Source organism: Medicago truncatula, chromosome 7 (assembly GCF_003473485.1).
Source record: "Medicago truncatula cultivar Jemalong A17 chromosome 7, MtrunA17r5.0-ANR, whole genome shotgun sequence".
In the NCBI taxonomy this organism is placed as follows: Eukaryota; Viridiplantae; Streptophyta; class Magnoliopsida; order Fabales; family Fabaceae; genus Medicago; species Medicago truncatula.
The window spans coordinates 43,328,372-43,348,698 of NC_053048.1; the positions used below are offsets into that span (position 1 = coordinate 43,328,372).

The 20,327-nt window shown below is 30.4% G+C and overlaps 1 protein-coding gene across 1 annotated transcript; it reads right to left on the bottom strand.

Annotated features, from left to right (window-relative positions):
* Positions 1-3,228: 3,228 nt before the first annotated feature.
* On the bottom strand, positions 3,229-5,358 carry LOC11437918 (putative pentatricopeptide repeat-containing protein At5g52630). Its single transcript, XM_003625112.4, has one exon. It carries the CDS (start codon positions 5,227-5,229, stop codon positions 3,439-3,441), a length of 1,791 nt encoding a protein of 596 aa, XP_003625160.1. The 5' UTR covers positions 5,230-5,358; the 3' UTR covers positions 3,229-3,438.
* Between the last annotated feature and the right edge of the window lie 14,969 nt (positions 5,359-20,327).

Below are 20,327 nucleotides of genomic sequence, written 5' to 3' on the forward strand. Positions count from 1 at the left end.
GTATCTCTCTATACTTGATCCTCACTTGGCAGCGGGTACCGTTTTCTAGACTTAAACTTTAGTAACTTGAATTGCTGAAGAGATTTAACACCAGATTCATTGTACTGAATTCCCAAAAAGAGGAAAGATGATCAAGAGACACGAGAATGCAAAAATCTCTTTCAAAATGCTAAAATCTTCTTGAGTAGAGGTAAGACATTATAGCAAAAATCTCTTTCAAAATGCTAAAATCTTCTTACGAATTATACTCAGTAGAGCTAGCATATTTCAAAATCACTTGTCAAAAAGATAGTTATGGATTTTTTTTATAATTTTCTAGTTTTTTTTTTTCAATAAGATTTATTTATTGATAATGTCCAGCTACAACACTATTCGTAAGCAATCTATCTATCCACATTTTATGAAGGGTTGCAGAGGGCATACACAATCATGTACTCTTACAGCTAGCTAGACTGACAAATACAAAGAGTATAAAACTCATACAGCACCTAGCTTGCTAATACACCACCACAAGCAAGCAATCAAGAGCTAGATGTCATTGAACTACAATCAGGCAAGAAAAAACAAAACACTAGTAATTGACTATATGTGCATCATGCTAATCATAATCCTCCCAACATGGTAGGTAGACCCTGTTACACAATAGCTATCAGTTTAAAGTAAGCTGCAACGTCCTTTATCTTCACATGATTGAGGTCTAATTACATTCAATAACACACCAGCTTTGTTGTTAACCTGCTACATTCTTTGCACACCACTATAACTGATTGCATATATAACCATCCAAGGCAGAAGGCTCATTATTTAATACTTTGGCAATAAAATCCTCTCATAGGTCTCAGACTTTTACAGCTGCATACGCCTCGTCTTCACCCAAAAGCTATGACCTCTTATTAAAATCTTCCTCTTACATCAATAACAACTAATATCAAGTGTCTTCCATTTGTACATCATACTCCTTAAACCATACTGGATCTCATGCCAATTTCAATTTCCAAATAACTCAATCATGTCACCAAATTATATATTTAACCCTTTACTCACATTCGTCACTGCTTGCATCACATCAACGTTTACAACACACCATGCATTTACTCCAGATCACGTCCAGCATTTGTCTATCCTTCATACCTGACCATCCAAATAAAACTCCCACCCCACACTAGTCAGAATGCATACTATCACTGCAAAACTCCCTCAGTCTACACCAGAAACAGACCCCAAAATAGTTGTTGATCTATCTAAAAAAACAAGCCTCAATATACATATTCACACACACTCAAAACCTTATATAAGAAAAATTCGTTAGTTGAACATAAATGTAATGAGATGAGAAACTTTTGGTGTAGTTGAACAATAGTGATAGAATTAGCTAGCTTAAAATTTGTTGGCTCCTATTTCATGCTCATAATGGGAACTGACTGCTTGTTGCTTAAAAATTGTTAGGCTCATATCTTGTAAATCATCTAAAACAACTAACAAAATGTGAGATTCAGGGTTAAAATTGAAGGCCAAAAAATATGAAACTTACACTTCAAACTTCTTATATTCATCATAATGACAAATATTTTACTATCGTCCGCCAACTTTGACATGTTAGCAGCTTCATTACATATTCCCTCATCGCAAAGAACAGTAAGCAACCCTACAAAACTGTATTCAGCCGGCTTCTCAGTCATACAAATGTAATATTTGATAGGTAAGTTACTTTGGTCGGACTTTACATAAGAGCTCGTAAAATTGTGGGAGAACTTGAAGTCACTATTAACATGATTCCAAGCTTGGAAAAACTTGTTTATGAAGTCATCATGTCTATGTTAAAGGAGTTTAGAGACAGGGAAAGAAACCTATGATCCTTATGTTTGAGGTTGTGTTTATGTTCACAAGATAACCAATCAAAAACTCCAATGGAATCGTAGTCACCTTCCAAAATAAAATTCATTATTAAGCTATGGAAGTATGGAAGTAAATCATGCGAATCCAAGTCATAAAACATCGTATACACGTTCTGTGTGTCTGGTTTGGATTCCAAAAAAACAAGTATCATCCTAATGTAGCACAAAGCATTTTTCGAGGAATCGTTTGGCTCAGGGACAAAAGGAAAGGTAGAGAAAATTGAGAAACACTCTAATATTCTCAAAGAAAAGTTATATTACTTGAATGATTCAATGCTTGACTATGCTTGAGTATCTTGAGTATGCCAAAACACTAGGTGGTGAGCCTTATTTATACTACTCTAGGAAGGCTCTCCATTATAAACTAGAAATATCTAGAAACAAAGAAAAGTCTGGAGATATGGATACTCTAGTACATAAAACTAGAAGGATCTAGAAAAGTCAAGACTTCCCTAGTGCTTATTTAGTAGTGTCTAGTAGCTTCCTTATTATTCCCTAGTATTCTAGAGACTTCTATATTATTATTTAGTGTTCTAGAGACTTCCACATTATTCTCTAGTATTCTAGAGTCTTCCATATTATTTTTCATCATTCTTCTTCATCATCGTTGCTTTTATTATTCCTGCTTTTGACGGTATAGTTTCATGGAAGGGAGAGGGGTCTCATTCATTTTGGAGCACCAGACCTGAGCATTACGTACTCATCAGGTTTTTGATATAGGCGACAACGTTTTTAAACTTCCTTTTAGGTTCGCTTAGCTAATTCTGTTGATTTTAAGATTGTTGATAAGGAAGCACAAGTAGATAGGTTCCTCTCAAGAGAATATGGTCATTTTCATTGGGTATTTGATTGTGTGAATGAATGATTAATTTTTCCAACAAAAGCTTATATGGTGGGAAGGGAAGGTAACTTCTAATTCTCTTGTGTTAGTGAACTTCCTTATCTATGTTGAAATCGCTATAACCCTTATCTATGTAGACATTGTAAGTAATGATTTACGTCGGATTTGCATCATAAAAATCTGCTTTAAAATCAATATGTATTAGTATTATAGTCTTGTACAAGGCAATCATGTAGCTAGTAATATACTATAAATGAATACAAGAATACAAGGGGTAAAATGAGCAATGAAAAATGGACAAACCTACTAGTTAATTTTTTTGTCAATTTCTGTCTTTATGTTCGAATGCTGTTTTTATTTTAGTGTTTCTGAATGTTGTTTGCATCAATCAACAAAACAAACTAAAATTAGGATGGCCATAACAGACTTGGTTTTATAACCGAACCTGTAAGTAGTAACTAGCAAGGAATCAGTATTTTTGGGGCACTTCAATGAGTACAACTTACAAGGCTAAATAGCCTTTCTTTTTCTCCATAACTTATTAGCAGCAATATACAAAAAATTAAAAATTACCGCAATATTGCACATGGTGAGAAAGAAAAATAAAACAAGATAGTTTTGTGAATGATGTAATGTTATACCCGCAAGCTGATGCTACTTTTGTTCCAGGTAAATAATGTTTCTAATGCCCCTAATGTATGATCACCAATAATCTCCACAAGTACATTTTCCATCCTCAAATCGATGGAACCGATTATTGTCCCTCACGATGATGACCCTTCCAGTACATTTACTAATAAACTTGATAGCAGTGTGACAATCGCCACAAACCCGTAAATTCTTCATTACTCTAATTGGTTGTCCATGAGGGAATGTAATAAATCCAAATGCAATAGCTAATCTCTCACTATGATACCTAATACTTCTACTCTTCTCTTCCCCATCCACTTCTTTTAACACAAAAGAAGTATCGGCAACATAACCAGCTTTATCCATTTCTTCACCCAACTCATCTAACTTATCATAAATTTCTACGGACTTCGCATGAGACCTATCACCAGCAGCAAATGTGTGAATTCTATTTCCTTCCTCCACCCAACTCAATCCAGTTTCCTTCTTTATTCCTCTGTCCCTCATCATCTTCCTTGCTTTCGCCGCTTCCTCCCATCTCCCAGCGGCAGCATAAGCATTAGAAAGCATAACATGAAGTCCAGAACTGACAGAACCCAACTCAGAAACTCTATCAGCAACATAAGATGCCAGTTTGGTATTCCCATGTAATCTACACCCAGTTAACAAAGCTCCCCAAACAGATTCAGTAGGTTCCATAGGCATTTCCTCAATCAATTTAACCGCATCATTTAACTTCCCCGCACGACCAAGCAAATCCACCATGGTTGAATAATGTTGTGTCCCAGGTTCAATACCATAATCCTTCATCAACTCAAAGTAATACTTACCCTTCTCTACCAACCCCGCATGGCTGCAAGCATAAAGCACACACAAAAAGGTAATAAAATTAGCCTTCATACCACCAACACTCTTCATCTTATCAAACAACTCAAATGTTTTATCCGTATGTGCATGCTGAGCACAAGCAATCAACATCGCATTCCACATACCAAGATTCCTAACAGTAACCTCCTCAAAAACATCATAAGCTTCTTCAACAACCCCACATTTCGAATACAACGAAATCAAAGAACTTGCAACAAAACAAGACGAATCAAAACTCGTCTTAAAACTCAACCCATGTATTAACCTCCCCATTTGAAGCAAAGTCGAACCGCCACAAACCCTTAAAACACTGGACAAAGTAAAATCATTAACACCCTCATTTTCTTCTTCAACAAGAAACCGTTTAAAAAGCCTCAACGATTCATCATCCTCACCCAATTGAACATACCCATAAATCAACCCACTCCAAGAAACAACATTTCTATACGGCATTTCATCAAACACGTTATGCGCGTAACAAATATCACCACATTTAGCATACATATCAATAACAGAACTCCCCACAAAAATATCAAGATGGTAAGCCGTCTTTAAAGCAAAACAATGCAGCATTTTAGCAACGGGGAGCGACGATAGAATCCCGCATGATTTAGTAGCACTAGGGAAAATGTGGTCATCGGGAGGAACACCTTGACGAAGCATAAGGCGGAAGTAGTTAAGAGAGAGTAAAGGGAGGTCATTTTGAGCGAAGGAAGAAATGACAGAGCTCCAAGTAGTGGCGGATTTGTGAGGAGAATCGTGGAAGATTTGAAGGGAGGAATAAGGGAGATGGGTTTTGGAGTAGAAGTTGATGAGGTGATGAGAAAGAAGAGGAATAGTTTGTAACCCTAATTTGATGATATGAGCGTGGAGTTGAAGACCTTTGGGGAGGGAGCGAGAAAATGTTAAAGAGAGAAGCGTGTTGCATAAGTTTCTGTATAAAGGTTGTTGGTTGAAGCTGTGGGGAAGTTGGAGTTGATGTTGAGGATCGACCATTTGTTTTGTGAGAATCACAACAATATGTTTAAATTATATAATCCAAACAAGGTCTACACATAGGAAATAAAAAACAAGTCAATGAATATTTGATTGTTGACAATAATACTTGAAATCTAATGAAACCAGAAAAACTTCAGGAATAACACAATGTCTAGTGGTTCAGATTTTGGATGGTTTTTTCTGTTTTAAGAAATTTAGAGCAAAATCTTAAATTTTTTAAATGAGGAGGGTTTATGGTTTCACTGGCACATAGGTATGATTCGGATTAGAGAAATTATATTTGTGCGATCATTTTGTAATAATTTCTTTAACAATTCTTTCTCTCATACTCTTGTTATGTTTTTACTATTTTATGTCTTTATTGTTTTGATTTTTGTGTCAATACTTACTTTTTCTATGTATATTATGATTGTTAAATAAGTTGTTAATCAAATAGTTATTCAAATAACACATCTTTTTGAATTGTATAATGTATTTTTTTTGGATTATGTAATCTAAACGAAAGTAAAAATGGAAATGCGAAGGGCGTGCAAGAAATATGGAAGGTGGAAAAATAAAATAAAATGTACATTATATTCGGTCCATTTTGTTGCAAAGAAGTATAAACTCGGTTCATAAATAAAACTATAAATAAAAATAGGAAGACTATTACTTTTCTCCCCCTATGGCCTTCTCCTGCGCTCTGTAAAATTTCCAAAAATGCCCTTGTGCATTCCGGATTCATGTTTACTATTTTGGATTTTATAATCCGGACAATTCTTATGTATAATCAACCATCAGACTCTCTCACATTTCAGCAGTTTTGAGTTTTGCTTTCAAAAACAACAAAAAAATTAAGTAAAAAAATACTAAAAACCTGTCAAATAAAATCATAAAAATATAAAAATAGCACAAAAAAGTTCTAAAAATCAAATAAAACTAATGCAATTTTTTTCGTATTTTTATGAGAATATGAAAAATGGGTCTAAACGATGAAATTTTGAATCTTGAGGGGCGGAGTCCCGTAAGAAGTCCCTTTAAAGGGAGTCGTGGTCCTCGAATTTTCTGATTTTCTGGGGAAGTTTCGGAGCAATCCGATCAAGTAGCCCGAAAACCCGATTTTTTACTAAGAACATGTAACAATGACCCAAAACAGAAGGATGAGAGTTATGAAGATTAATATTGTTCCTAAAATGACTATCCATGTTACAAACATGTTTAGAATTTGTGCTGATACAGTTCGGATTATATAATTCAAACTGTTTTACCTTGAAAAAGGGTGTTTAGGGGGTTTCCGGATTATGTAATCTGAAACATCATGTAACACGCCCTATTTTTTGAAGTTTCCATATTACAAAATCCGGAAAAATCCGTTACTCATTTTTTCACCTTTAACAAAAGAAAACATCATTCCGAATTATAAAATTTGGAAATTCAAGGGCATTTTTGAAAAAAAATAGAGCGCGCGAGTAAACCCATAGGGTGGGAAAAGTAAATCCCAAATAGGAAATCATAGTAATTTAGGTTCTTGTCTTCGCTTTTCCCCCAAATTCTGAAGGAAGCTTCCGACAATCAACGTCTTCTACCATCGTAAGTGTCTTGTTTCGTTATGGTAAATCCTTATAAACATCATATTTATATGGAATTTTACGATCTGTTTCAAATTATCTCCTCTACTTAGTGGAAATTTATTTACTTATTTATAATTTATAATATTTCTATACTATGAACACGGACACAAACACGTCGACACCGCTAATAATTTGAATTTTTTTTGCATAATTCAGTGTAATCTTATATGTTGGTGTCGTGTACGTGTCCGACATCAGAACACGGCTAATCCGAAGAGTGTCCATGTTTCATAGTTTCTATACATTTTTGCAATTCATGCTGTAGATTCCCGTTCCGAGTTGAGGATAGTCAATCCTAAAACCCAATTTTTTGTAGGTTCTAGTTGGAATCTGAATTTATTCAATTTTGTGTTCATTTTTTGCTTGCAGCAATAATGAAGAGGTGTAAAAAGCTCAATAGTGAGATTCCTGATTGTGTTTTATCGTATTTCTCCAGGTTACCTTTGAAGGATTTGGTGAAAACCAGCGTATTATCCAAACGTTGGCTTCACGAGTGGAGATTAAGGATGGACCCTTATTCGTTGAACCATCTATCGGTATCATTGCGTCGAATCTCACATCATTTCAATATTCTCTTATGTTTTAAAAGTTTTAAGTTGGTCTCTTCCACGACATGATATTGAGTTTAATGAAACAAAAAAAAATTGAAAAAATGTTTTAATTTTTTTTTTTTTTTTTTGGTCAAGTAGCCTAGTGGCTAGCGCTCACACAATTAAATTATGGAGAAGTGGAGTGTCCGGGGTTCGAACCCCGGCTCCTGCATGTAATATGTAATATCCCTACCAACTGAGCTAAGCTCACGGGGATAAAATGTTTTAAATTTAAGTGATGGGAGAGACTAACTTATTCCAACGTGAGTAACATTTTGGACCAACTTGAAACTTTTAAAACGTAAGGGACCAACTTAAAACTTTTAAAACACGAAGGACCAATTTGAAACTAAAATAAACATAAGAGATCAAACATGCAATTAAGCCTTCTTTAATCAAGGAACTTTGTTTTGTTGAATGTGATTGGTTTTTTCTTTTTGTTAAAAATGAAATGTATGGATATTGTTATTGTAATGTATGGATATTATATTTGGGTAAAAAGAAGAAAATGAATGTGATGAACTTTTGTTGTTAAATTTTAGTTAGTTATAAAAAAAAATAACAAAGAATATTATTATTTTTTTAAAATCTTATCTATGGATATTTATATATGTTCGTGAATACCTCGAAATCTTTGAATTACCCACTTAACGTATATCATAATTATCCAACTGGACATAAGGAACGTAATGTTATCTATGTTCATGGATATCCATTTACATCCTTAGTTATGCCACGATAGATATCAACGCTAGTTGCCTTGCCTCTATTAACTGCCTAGGTTTCTTTTAATTAATTTGTGTTGCCGGTTGTTTTTATTTACTTTAAATTTTACCGATGTATACAGATAGCAAAATTAAAGGTCTTGGATCAATTTCAAAATCTTAAACGATTGGAGTTATTTCTCGAGAAAGCATTTGCTCCTAGTATGGGATACTATTTGATTTTAGATGTTTTAATGACCTCTCAACATCTCCAAAAGCTTTCTCTTACTGTGAGTTACAGTCACTTACTCAACTCTTTATTTGTTCTAACTTACTTTTTAATAAATCATTGTTTTTGAAATAGTTATATGTAAATCAATTTTATTCGACGAAATTGAAACTACTAAGATGTAGAAGTTTTATTATCCATATTTACTGTGTGTTTTTACTTTTTAGTTGACAAATTAGCAAATTGAAATTGAAGTATTTGATTAAATTAGTTGAAATAATCGATAAATTTAAAATGATGTAAAAGAATATTTTTAATTTATAATTAATTTTTTTCAATTTCAATAATGAAAATAAGGATAAAATACATACTTCCTCATGAATAAAATATAAGTATAAGTGTATAATTTTAAAATTTTCATATGCGTAATACCATGATTGTTATTTTTCAAATTTCAGGTTAAAAATTCATCACATGCCGTTGGATTTAAAAGTAAGCATGCAAGGTTTTTTCGAAGTGATTTGAAATATGTTGAGTTACATGGTTATCTATGCACTCCAAGTGCTATTGAGTTTGCTAGGCACCTATTGAGGAATTCGAACTCGCTTGAGAAAATTAGTTTTGACACTCATGACAAATTTTATACAGGCGATGGAACATAGATTAAGGGCTCCAATAGTTATTGGTTTAAACGTAATTTTATTTATGGTAGGCTTAAAGATGAAGTATAAGGACAATGCCAACTTTTAATTTTGTAGTCTTATTTTATTTATAGTGAATATTGTAATGTGGTTACAACATATTATTTTGTAGTCTTATTTTATTTATAATTACTACTATTTAGATGGATTTTTCGTGCATGTATTTTTGTTCTTTTTATTGATGATCTAAATCGTGTATAAATCATGAAAAATCATTTTATGAAATTTTAATTTTAAATTAAAACTATTTGATTGAGTAAAATTTTAGGTATATATGTATTTTTTCCACTTTCATAATATAATAAACTATATTTTTTTTAGGATAATAAACTATATTATCTTTTTTAATAACACAAACAATATAACAAATATAATACGGATTATTATATATATGTTTTAATACACCAACAATATAACAAATATAATATAAATTATTATATTTATTTTTGAATTATACTAATAATATATAATATTTTTGTAGATAAATTTATTAAAGGTATAATTGGAAGTGAAAAATTCACTTAAGAACTATGCCGAACACATTTTAATTCATGTGCCTCCTTTTTGTTCATTTATGCAAATATCTCTGCAAAATTTCTACTATATTTTATTCTTTCATAAGGCTGGAAATGAGTCGAGTCGAACCTGTCTGAGCTCGACTCGATAAGAATTGATTCGGCTCAAAACTCGACTCAAGTTCGAAACAAACCTTTTTTAAATTCGAGTTCGGCTCATTTAAAATTTACGAACAACTCAGTTCGGTTTGTTAAGTTCAACTCGCTTGCTCGAATTACATATTTCAAAAGCTTTTTTTTAATTTTTTTTTCAAAAATATATATATATATATAGGTCTTTGACCTTTTAAAGAAAACAAAATAATTTAAATAAAACTATCAAGCATTTGGTCTCAAGAGTCAAGACCATTAGCTATTTACTAGTGTACCTGTAGTACTAGTATTTGTTTTACTTACAACATAGTTGCTATGCACTGCGGTTTTATATACACTCCTCATCTCTGATATTTCCAAACCTCCCCGATGTGGGACTATTTTTTGCACATGTTTGTGTAAAAGCATTCATAAGGTATTAACCTTTTTTCCTCTCTCTATTGTTAAAATTGTCGTCGATATTTAATCAAATTAGTAATAATTTCTATGAAAAAAAGTATATAACTATTAAAATAAGCTTATAATAAATTATATATTATCGAGCCAGTTCATGAACCAAACGAGTCGAACCATGCTCGGTTCAAGTTCAACTTATTTATTTAACGAGCTTAATTTTCAACTCAAGTTCGGCTCATTTGGTTCATGAACCAAGTTCAACGAATCATTTATCGAATCGAGTATCAAGTTATTTTCGAGTTGGTTCGGTTCATTGTCAGCCCTATTCTTTCGTATTCAATTGTTATTGGTTTAAATAGAGCATCTCCAATGGTAATTTTTTAAGGAATTATTTTGGGTATAATAAACTAATAATATGTGTTCCTACGATGCTACAACGTACTAATACAACTCATACACATTTTGCTCTAATTGCAAATAATTATGCAACTCTAAAGTAACTCACATTTCTATGTAGTCTTAATGTTTACTTAATATTGTTTCAAATACAAATATTAATTGATCAATTTCTATGACATCTTATCTTATGTAAGATATGTCAACAATTTTTATGATACTTACTTTGTCAAATCAAGTTCCTCCAATGGAATGAAAATTAAAACATAAATTTATCAAATTTATGAAAACCTCTTTCACACTCCATTTGAAGATGCTCTTATATTCTTATGACGACTTTTGAGTCTTCAATTTTTCAGTAATTCAATTTTTAGTTTTATTTTTATTTTAACATATTTCCTTTATGATCTTAAACTGGTTATTGTATGTGACATGTATGGTGTGTGAGATTTGCTAAAAAGAATCACAATTACTTCTTCGATTCACACATCATTTGCTTCGTAGGTTTGTTGCTTCATCTTTCTTGATTATGTACATTTCTTTGAGTGTTTTTCTTATGATTATTCACACAAAATACTCATAACTACCAATGATGTCTTAAATCCATGATTTTTTCAAAGTTTATTATAAGCACAAAAAATGAATTTAATGTGAAGAACCACACAAAAAACAACTAAAAAAATGCATCTAAGTTTTGTACTTTTTGTAATTACAACATTTTTTTTATGTATAAATGTGTTAGTTTCTCCATATGTGGTTAATTTCTCAAGAATCAACTTTTATTTTTGTTTGAGCAACTCTCAAGTGAGTTGATTTGTATATTCTTTTTTAGTCTTTTTTATTACCACCAACTTGATTTCTCCGTATTTTTTAAAATGTGAAACTTATGTATGAGGTATTTAAAAAATATACATATAACTTTCTTAAGATATATATATATATATATATATATATATATATATATATATGTATGTATACAACTTGAGTTGTAAGTAATTTCAATTGTATCTAACTTATATTAAAAAAAAACATGTGTAATAGATAAAAAGAAATGATTTTTTTTATTTAAAAAACAAAATGACTATATTTTAATCAGGATTTCTCATCTTTATAAATGTTTATAATAATAATAATAATAATAATAATAATAATAATAATAATAATAATAATAATAATAGTAAATTTGTCAAGTTGTACTCCAAGAAGATTTCATTGGCCTTCAATTCCTCAAAGTGAATAGAAAAATGTAAATAAATAAATATGGATATTTCAATGTGTGGGACTCGTAATGATTTCATTCAATAAAATAACAAGTGTTAAAGTGATCAATGTTTAAAAGAAAATGTATTAAGCACCAATCATCATTAAGTCTTTAATTTTTCAAACGTCACATCAAAGAACAATAAAAGAAACCACCAAGAAAAGAATAATACAAAAAAAATGAGGAGATTAAATATTTTTTAGGCAAGCAATATTTTTAAATAGTATGGATGATCAGTGTAAAAACTTTGTACACCACCAAACAATCATAACGAATCCTTAAAAATATTTGATTTCATTCAAAACTATTTTTTCTAAAGACATTATTATGAATGATTGTGATTTTCTAATATCGTACAACTTTTTACAATAACATTGTATAAAAATAGACTTTATTTTACAATAATATGTGTCATCATACAATATTCGGTTTTAATTTTCTCTCAATCTCATATACATCTAATGGTTTAAATCAATTGGTGTATCCAAATTTCAAATGAAAGTAGTATAAACAATAAAAAAGAAATAAGCAAAAGTCTATCACGGTTTTTGTATTAAAGGTCACTATTTCAATTTCACTCTTGTTAATTTTAGATTCATTTATCCAATTTCACCTTCTGTTACACCTTACAAAACCGCAGTCTCCATCGACATCTTGGCCAGAGCCTGAGAAATGAACAAGAACTGCGTCCGATTACAAGTCGTCGTCTTCTGATATGCCGTCGTCGTATTCCAAGTCTGATGAGTCTGAGATGTGTCCTTTTTCGAACATGAAATGAAGGAGGTTGATAGCAGCAAAAAGCGTGGCAATGCGCATGTCAAGAGTATTGTCAGATCTCATTAACATGGTGATGGCATCTTGGAACGCTGACATATGAGGTAAAACGGTTGCAGGGGTCTCATTGTGAGGCAATCTTCAAAAGAGCATCAAACAATTCTTCACAAACCTAGGGTTTGGAGAATTCAAACCACTCATGTAATCCTTCCAAAATATAATAACCATATTTTTCTTTTGTTTGAAAATATTTTTTTTTAAAGAATATGATGATTCCGTTGCCCTCTTAGTTAGTGTAGTTTTTTATTCAACAATCCAAAAGTTTCTTTTTTGTTTTGAAATTCAATTAAAATAATCAATGTTGTTGTTAAATGTCTCTCTATGAAAAATGAAAACAAAAAAGAACTGTGACACTAAAATAGAGTATTATAATTATATAAAATCGTAAATACTCCTTTTTCATACGACTCTTTTGATATATAATCTAATGGTTTTGAAAAAAAACTATTTTTGCATATCGAACTCGAAGTGCCATGCTTCTTTTTACTTAATATTGGTTTAGGCATAGTTTTTTTCTTCTTTTATGAAAATTAAGAAAATAAGAATCATTCGCACCAAGGCGAGGGAATGTTAGACGTTTGATAAATTCTCATGGAGACACTCATTGTACAAGAGAAAACGATGTAGTGGAGCATCTTAGAAAAAACTTTACAAAGCTTAGCAAATAGAAAATCGTCGTCGATTTGATCGCTACGTAGAAAAGAAAATATCATAGGTGGAACTCGTGAATGATTTTGAGGAGTTATTGCGTCGAGAGAGCATCACAAAGAACAATGACGGCTAACCTTCTGGTTGCTTTATCTAGAGAACTTAGGAGTTTAACCAATTCATCGTAGAAAACACCTTGTAGATCAACGGATTTGAGCAAATCGCAGCTATGTTTACCCTTATCACGTGTTTCTTCGTTTGGAGAAAGTACCAAATTACAGAGAAACCTTTCATGAGTTTCATTATCCATATGTTTGTTGTGAATGAAGAGTAAGAAAATGGTGGAGAAGATGATTCTTTATCTTTTCTTTGAATGAAGTGAAAGAAAATGATTTTAGTAGCTTTCTCTACACGCTTTTATCTTTTCATCTCGCCACATAATCACTTCTTACTCATCCTCCTGTTATTAGTCAATAATAATAATAATAATAATAATAATAATAATGTGTCACGTGAGCTTACAAACTCTAAGGTTGACTTTAATCAACAACAAGTAAATGAGGTAGCTCATATTCTTGTTGGGGTTGTCACATTATTAGCTAGTTCCACCACTTATTTATTATACCTTGTTGTATTGAACATCTGATTATTAATAAAATGATATAAGCACGTTTTATTCACACAAAACATAAAATGAAATAACAACAACATCACGTTTTAAAAAAATTAGTCTCCTTTTTTTTTTTATATAACTTTTGTAAGGGTTCTTTTTAAATTTTTTGCTTTGTATATGTGGACAGCTAGAATGACATTTGGCTATATATTTTATTTTTTAACTGTGGTAGAGAAACATGAAATTTAACTAGAGATAATGTATTTTTGAAAACACTGAGAACTATTTCTTATTTTTTATAGAATTTTCAAAAATATTAATCAATTTTAAAATATATATTTTCAGAAAATTTATAGCATTTTCTCTAATATTTTGTTCATCCATGCAAATAGAAAATTGGAAACACAATAAATAAACGTCACTAGATATTCGAGTAAACCATCAAATTTGCCATTGCCTTTGTAAGTCATTTTTAAATTAGTCTCTATCTCTATTAATATTCTAGATAGTCTTTGTTTGTGTTAAACTTTTAATAATTAAGTCTCTCTGTTAATATTCGTTGTGCTCGTGATTTTCAGATATCAAACCATTAATTGATTTGAATCTTCAATCTTTGAACTCTCGATTTTTATTCGTGGGAAGGGAAAAAATGAGTAAAAACCCTTATGAGACTTTAGATCCGGGGGTTGGTTTCGCATAGGGAAGGTATTAAGCACCCTAAACGACTTCGGTACTCCGAATGAACCGCTTACCTAAATTATCATTTGCTAAATTACTTGTTCATTTGAAAAATTATTGCCCAATGTCTAAGTGAAAGAATGGAGGGAGAAGAAGTATGTTTTGTTGTTATTTTTTATTTGATTTGGAAGGACGAGTCATTTGCCTACGTACCCTTTTTGGAAAGGGATCAAAACCGACATAGTTCCACTCAAAATTTTTGGTGGGTTAGGTTGATTTTATTAATTTTGAAAATGGGTTTTAAGAAGAGAAAGGGGCCTCAAGGCATGAGATAATAAAAGAGTGAGGTGGATTGATTTTAATTTCGAAAGAGTTAAAGTTAGATTAAGTTTGATTAAGAAAATAAAATATAAAAAATTATTAAGAAAAACATTTTTGAACTTGACATATTTTGATTTTTTGGGATAAAAAAAGGTTTTTTTCTAAACTAACGGTAAACTAACGTAACGACGTAAAAATAAGCGTAAAGAGGTAAAGGAAGTGATTGTGTCGGTGCGGTATCGGTGTTTGTGTTACCTACATTATTACATCAATTCCTAAATACAACTCTAATGGCCTCGATGCCAAGATAAACGATGCAAGAAATAAAATTACATCAATTCCCTAAATTATACATATTAAATCAATTAAAATAAAATGATAAGAAAATTAAATGTGCATGCTATGATTCAAAACAAAGATTAATCCGTTAGTAAGCATAAGAAATATTGTGATGAATGAGACATAAGCAAGAAATTAAGAGGAGACCTTGAAACCGAGAGGGACAGAAAGGAGTAGAAAAAGAAGAAAGACTCGTCAACACAAGTCAAAAGAGGGAGAATAGAAGAAAAACACAGGAAGCATCAACTGTGAATTTCGGTGTGCATTGTGTGAGCTCTCTATTTATAGAGAAATTTCACAACTAATAGGTGAGAAACTTTGGGGACAAATAATTCATTTAGTACAAAAATATCACAATTGTGTACCAAAATATATCATATTGAGTACAAAAATATATTATGCAATACACAAACATGTTATTTAGTACATAAATATATTATTGTGTATCAAAAAAATATATTTCAGATCAAGCACTAAAATATATTAGATTGCATGCCAAAATATTTTAGATTGTGTTCCAAAATATTCTAGATTGCGTTCTAAAGTAATTTAGCAAAACTTGGGGGAAAAGAAAAACAAAGAGCCAATGGATATTTGACATGTGGACTTGGACTACTAAAGACATTTTGGACATCAAAAGGAAATAACAATTAACTAATAATAAAAACAAAAATTTAAAAATAAAATACAAAGATAATAAAATAAAATGTAACAAAATAAAAAGACTAAAAATTTAACGAATAATAAAGAAAATAAAACAAAGTAAAAAACACTTAAAAAAGTCCCCTTCGAAAACCAAAATAAGGTACTTCCAAGTAACTTCTCTGCCCAAATTTTGTCTGAAATGATTAAAAGGACGCGACTTTTAAAATACAATTAGACCTTTTAAAATGACTTGATTGTTATGACTAAAAAGACTTTTAAATATAAAAGGCGTTTAAAAGTTATAAAAATGCAGATGAAGTGATTTTAACTGTTGTAAAAAATGCAAACGGTGACCTAAATGCAAGATAAAAGTTTTTAAATGATTAAAGACGAAAAACACAAGTTTTAAATGGTAAAAAAAAGCAAATGAAAGAGAATGTAGACTATTTTAAAATATGGACAAAAAAGATTTTAAACGGTCCAAATTTGGGGTATGACATTCGTCATGCGACGAAAACATAAAAATATGAATCTAATTGAAACGTTTGACAAAGTTAATAACTAATTTGAAATATTGATAAAGTTATAAACTAATTTGAGATTGACTTATAAAGATAAAAACCAATTTAGTGGTTTAATTCAAAGTGTTCTCACTGGCTTTATGAATAGATATATTTAATGTTAACTTTTCATATTTCAAGATATATCGATAATATTAATAAGGAGTATATTTGATCAAATAAAAATAAATACATCTAGAAAAGTTGTAGATACTATGTTTAGAGAAGTTTAAGTTGTGTTTTCAAGGATTTTGATTGGTTGAGGTTATTTTTGCTTATGATTTAGTATAGTTGGTGTATTGGTTGCACTATCTCTAAAATTGTGGTTATAAACTACAGGTCATGCATGATATGCGAAACTGACAACAACATAGTTGACTACCGCTGAGAAAATTAACCACTATTGATAAAACGGTTGTTAACTATCGTTGCAATCATCAAAAGACAATTATATATTGTTGCTGATAAGTCGGTAAATTGCATGTGTTTCTTAGCAATTTTTTGTGTGGGAACCGGGAAGAGCAATTTTCAACTGATAATATGAAGTGAAAAGGAGTTATTAGACCATTAAATAACAATTTAGCCTAAATTTATATCAAACTAGTATGGAGTCCGTGCCAGACACATGTAAATATTGTCATTTTGAATTATACATAAAAAATTATTTTTCATATAGTTTTTGAATGTTATGTTATTAGTATGTAAGGTTATAGGGAGTTGCGTAGCTTATGTTTATGTCTTTATTTGGAAATCTTGTTCAATGGCAAGATCGTGTTTTATCCCACTTGAAAAGATCATTGAGATGATCAATATCTCATCTATGTTGATTATATTTTTTCAGGTATCAACATTTTCCATTTAATTAATGAATGTTTCATTTTCACTATGTGATTAATATTTGAGTTTGAATTACACTAAATGATATTTTAAAGAATTATTTGAGAGATGATAAGAAACTACCCTGTGAGGGGAATGATGCATGAGCCTAGAATCTGTCACGTATTTTTAATAGATAGCTTTTTTGTCAAAAAAAAAAGTACTTTAATAGATATATAGATATTACTGTTAGTTTTTATTTTTTTTTATTTTTTTATAAAGATAGATAAAATGACAATAGTCATCAGAAACTCGCACATTTAATTAGTGGAGTCTAATTCCAAACTAAAGTGATATGTTTTTAGTAGTTGAGTAGAACTTGTGGATGTCTTCTTTTTTATTATATTGTATTCTGTTTTTAACGTTATGGCTATTATTAGTATTTTTTTTCAAACTTGATGTTGTTGTTGTTATTATTATTATTACTACTATTATTATTGTTATTATTATAAACTTTTTTTGTAGATGTGATTTTCTTTTAAAGAGTGAAATATTATTAACAAAGCATAGTCCCGCACACAAGACATACGATGTGACCGGCGCAGAAGATACAAAGTAATATCAAAGTGCAAAATTGATGGCCAAAACAAACGCCAAAATAAAAAGTGACTGAATTTTTCCAATTTCGTTCAAATTGACTTTTTGTGAGCATTAGTTTTTTTTAACTGTTTTTTTAATATCAATATTATGGTTCTACAATATTTTCTATATATGTTTTTCAAAAAAACATATTTTATATATATGGAGATGTAATAAATTTTAATTTTAACTGTGTACTTTAAATCTTTTTGCATTCTTTAAATTTAATATAATTCCTTATTAAATTTTTTATTGTTATTTTCATTTAAGTTTTATAAATTAAAAGGTTATTTTGATGATTTTTTTGTTGTTGTTGAAATATGGTTATATTGATGACTTAGAATGTGGCCATGTAAAAAAAAAAGATGAAAAAAATGTGTAAAAGGAAAATATGAATTTGTTTTGATGACAAATTCAACGTGGAGGGTGTGTACCGAATGCAAATATATGGAAAGGGTATGATAAATTTGATTTACAGTTGATACCATGAATTAGCATATGATTTACCTAGCGCTCCCACTTGATAAACATTTGAAGGACCGTTTTTTTTTTGACAAAAACATTTGAACGAACCTAACATAAATAAAATGATGAATCTTCTTGTACAAAAGAAAAGGTTGGATCTTCTACCAAAAAAAAAGTTTGGATCTTCAATATCAAATCCCAAAATAATTTTACTTCCATTATTCAATTATTAGCACTGCAGTATCAAAATTCATTCTTGATAAAGTATCTTCAACAAATTCTGTTAGGAAAATCTACATTGAAAAAAATCATGGTAAAATAATGATTCCTTCAATGATGATACACGATGGTTGTAAGTGAAAAATTCAATAAAAAAATGGCTTGAAGATTGAACCAATAAAAGATTGATATATCCTTGTGAATTTTTCATTAAGTTCATGACTATTTTGTAAAACAAATGAGATTAAAATTTAAATTAGCAATTCTTAAAAATAATAATTAATTAATTAGCAACATGTACACACGTAGAAACTACAATTAGCTACTCTAGGACCAGATTCACATCATTAGAGCAACTTCATGACTTAGATATTTCATTACGAATCGTTTGCTTCGTTGAAAAACACATGTTTCTCTGTATCAAAACCTGCATGAGAATGAAAATCAAATTAGGAGAATTCAGTGTCACTGTGATAGAAAATAGATAAAGCAATTGCAACACACATGTAAAATATAATGAACTAATGAAGAGTATATTCCAACAAATAAGTAAGAATATGATTGAATGTATTGACTTTGAGAGGATACAAAGTACAATTATATAGCAGCGCCACTGCTACAGTTGAGAAGTTGATTAAAGTTATTTAGAGAATATAGGATATTATTTGTCAAAAAAAAGGTTTAATTTGATTGCTGAATTTTGATGGAGGATAAACATGTGATATTGGATGTAGGATATTATCTCTAAAAATAGGTTTATTCAGAGCGGCTACAATTGAATTTTGAGTGGGATTATTACAATTATATGACTATTAATTTTCCCTAAAAAAAAGACTATTAAGTTCTGCATAAAAGATTGTTAATTTAATTGCTGAATTTTGATTTGATTCCAATTTCAAAAGACAATAAAATTCAAAGATAATATTTTGATAGTAATGCTGATCAAACATATCAAGTTTGTTTATTGTTATGATGATAAATGAATGCGAAAGATATTATGTGATTTGAAATCCGATTCTCTTATAAATTGACTTTGAAAGCAGTTACTCTATTACTCTAACAAATTTGCGTAATTTGAATATGATGTAATTTGATTGGAATAATGACATTTCAAAATTCCAACTTAGCATATCATTAATGGCATTGAGAAAATAATGACATTGAGGTATGCTAGATGTACTTTTTGAGTAGAAAGGATTGAAATGTTTACAGGGTCTTGCTGAATAGTTTCTTTAGAGCTTCCGCAATGGAGACACCTATTTTTGAGTTCTTAAATAGGTTTCACGTGTACATATCACTCACTTGTAATATTTTAATAGTAGTATTTAATAAGCACTCAATCACTCTAACCCAGATATCACACAAAGTTCTTAAATGAGATTCACTAATCAACTATCAATAACTTTATATAATTATATTTCAATTTTTTAATATTAAAAGAGTGCGATTCCCGCTTAAAAGTGGGGGTCTTAAGTAAGACCCCAGATTTTATAAGATCCTAAAAAAGATTATCTCCATTAGGGTACCTAATAGGTAGGGGTGTTCGCGGTCTGGTTTGGATCGGTTTTTAGGCAAATAATCAACCGATCCAAAATAAAAATCACATGCGGTTCGGTTCGGTTTGGATGATTATGTTAAAAAAATCCGAACCGATCCGATCCAAATATATGCGGTTTAATTTGGATCGGTTTTTTGATATCCAAAGTGTAACATGTAATTTTTTTTATTAATATTAATATTACTCATACACAATAAAATAATAG

Excerpts from the sequence above, each read along its gene's own strand:
- LOC11437918 (XM_003625112.4), bottom strand. The coding sequence starts at position 5,229 with ATGGTCGATCCTCAACATCAACTCCAACTTCCCCACAGCTTCAACCAA.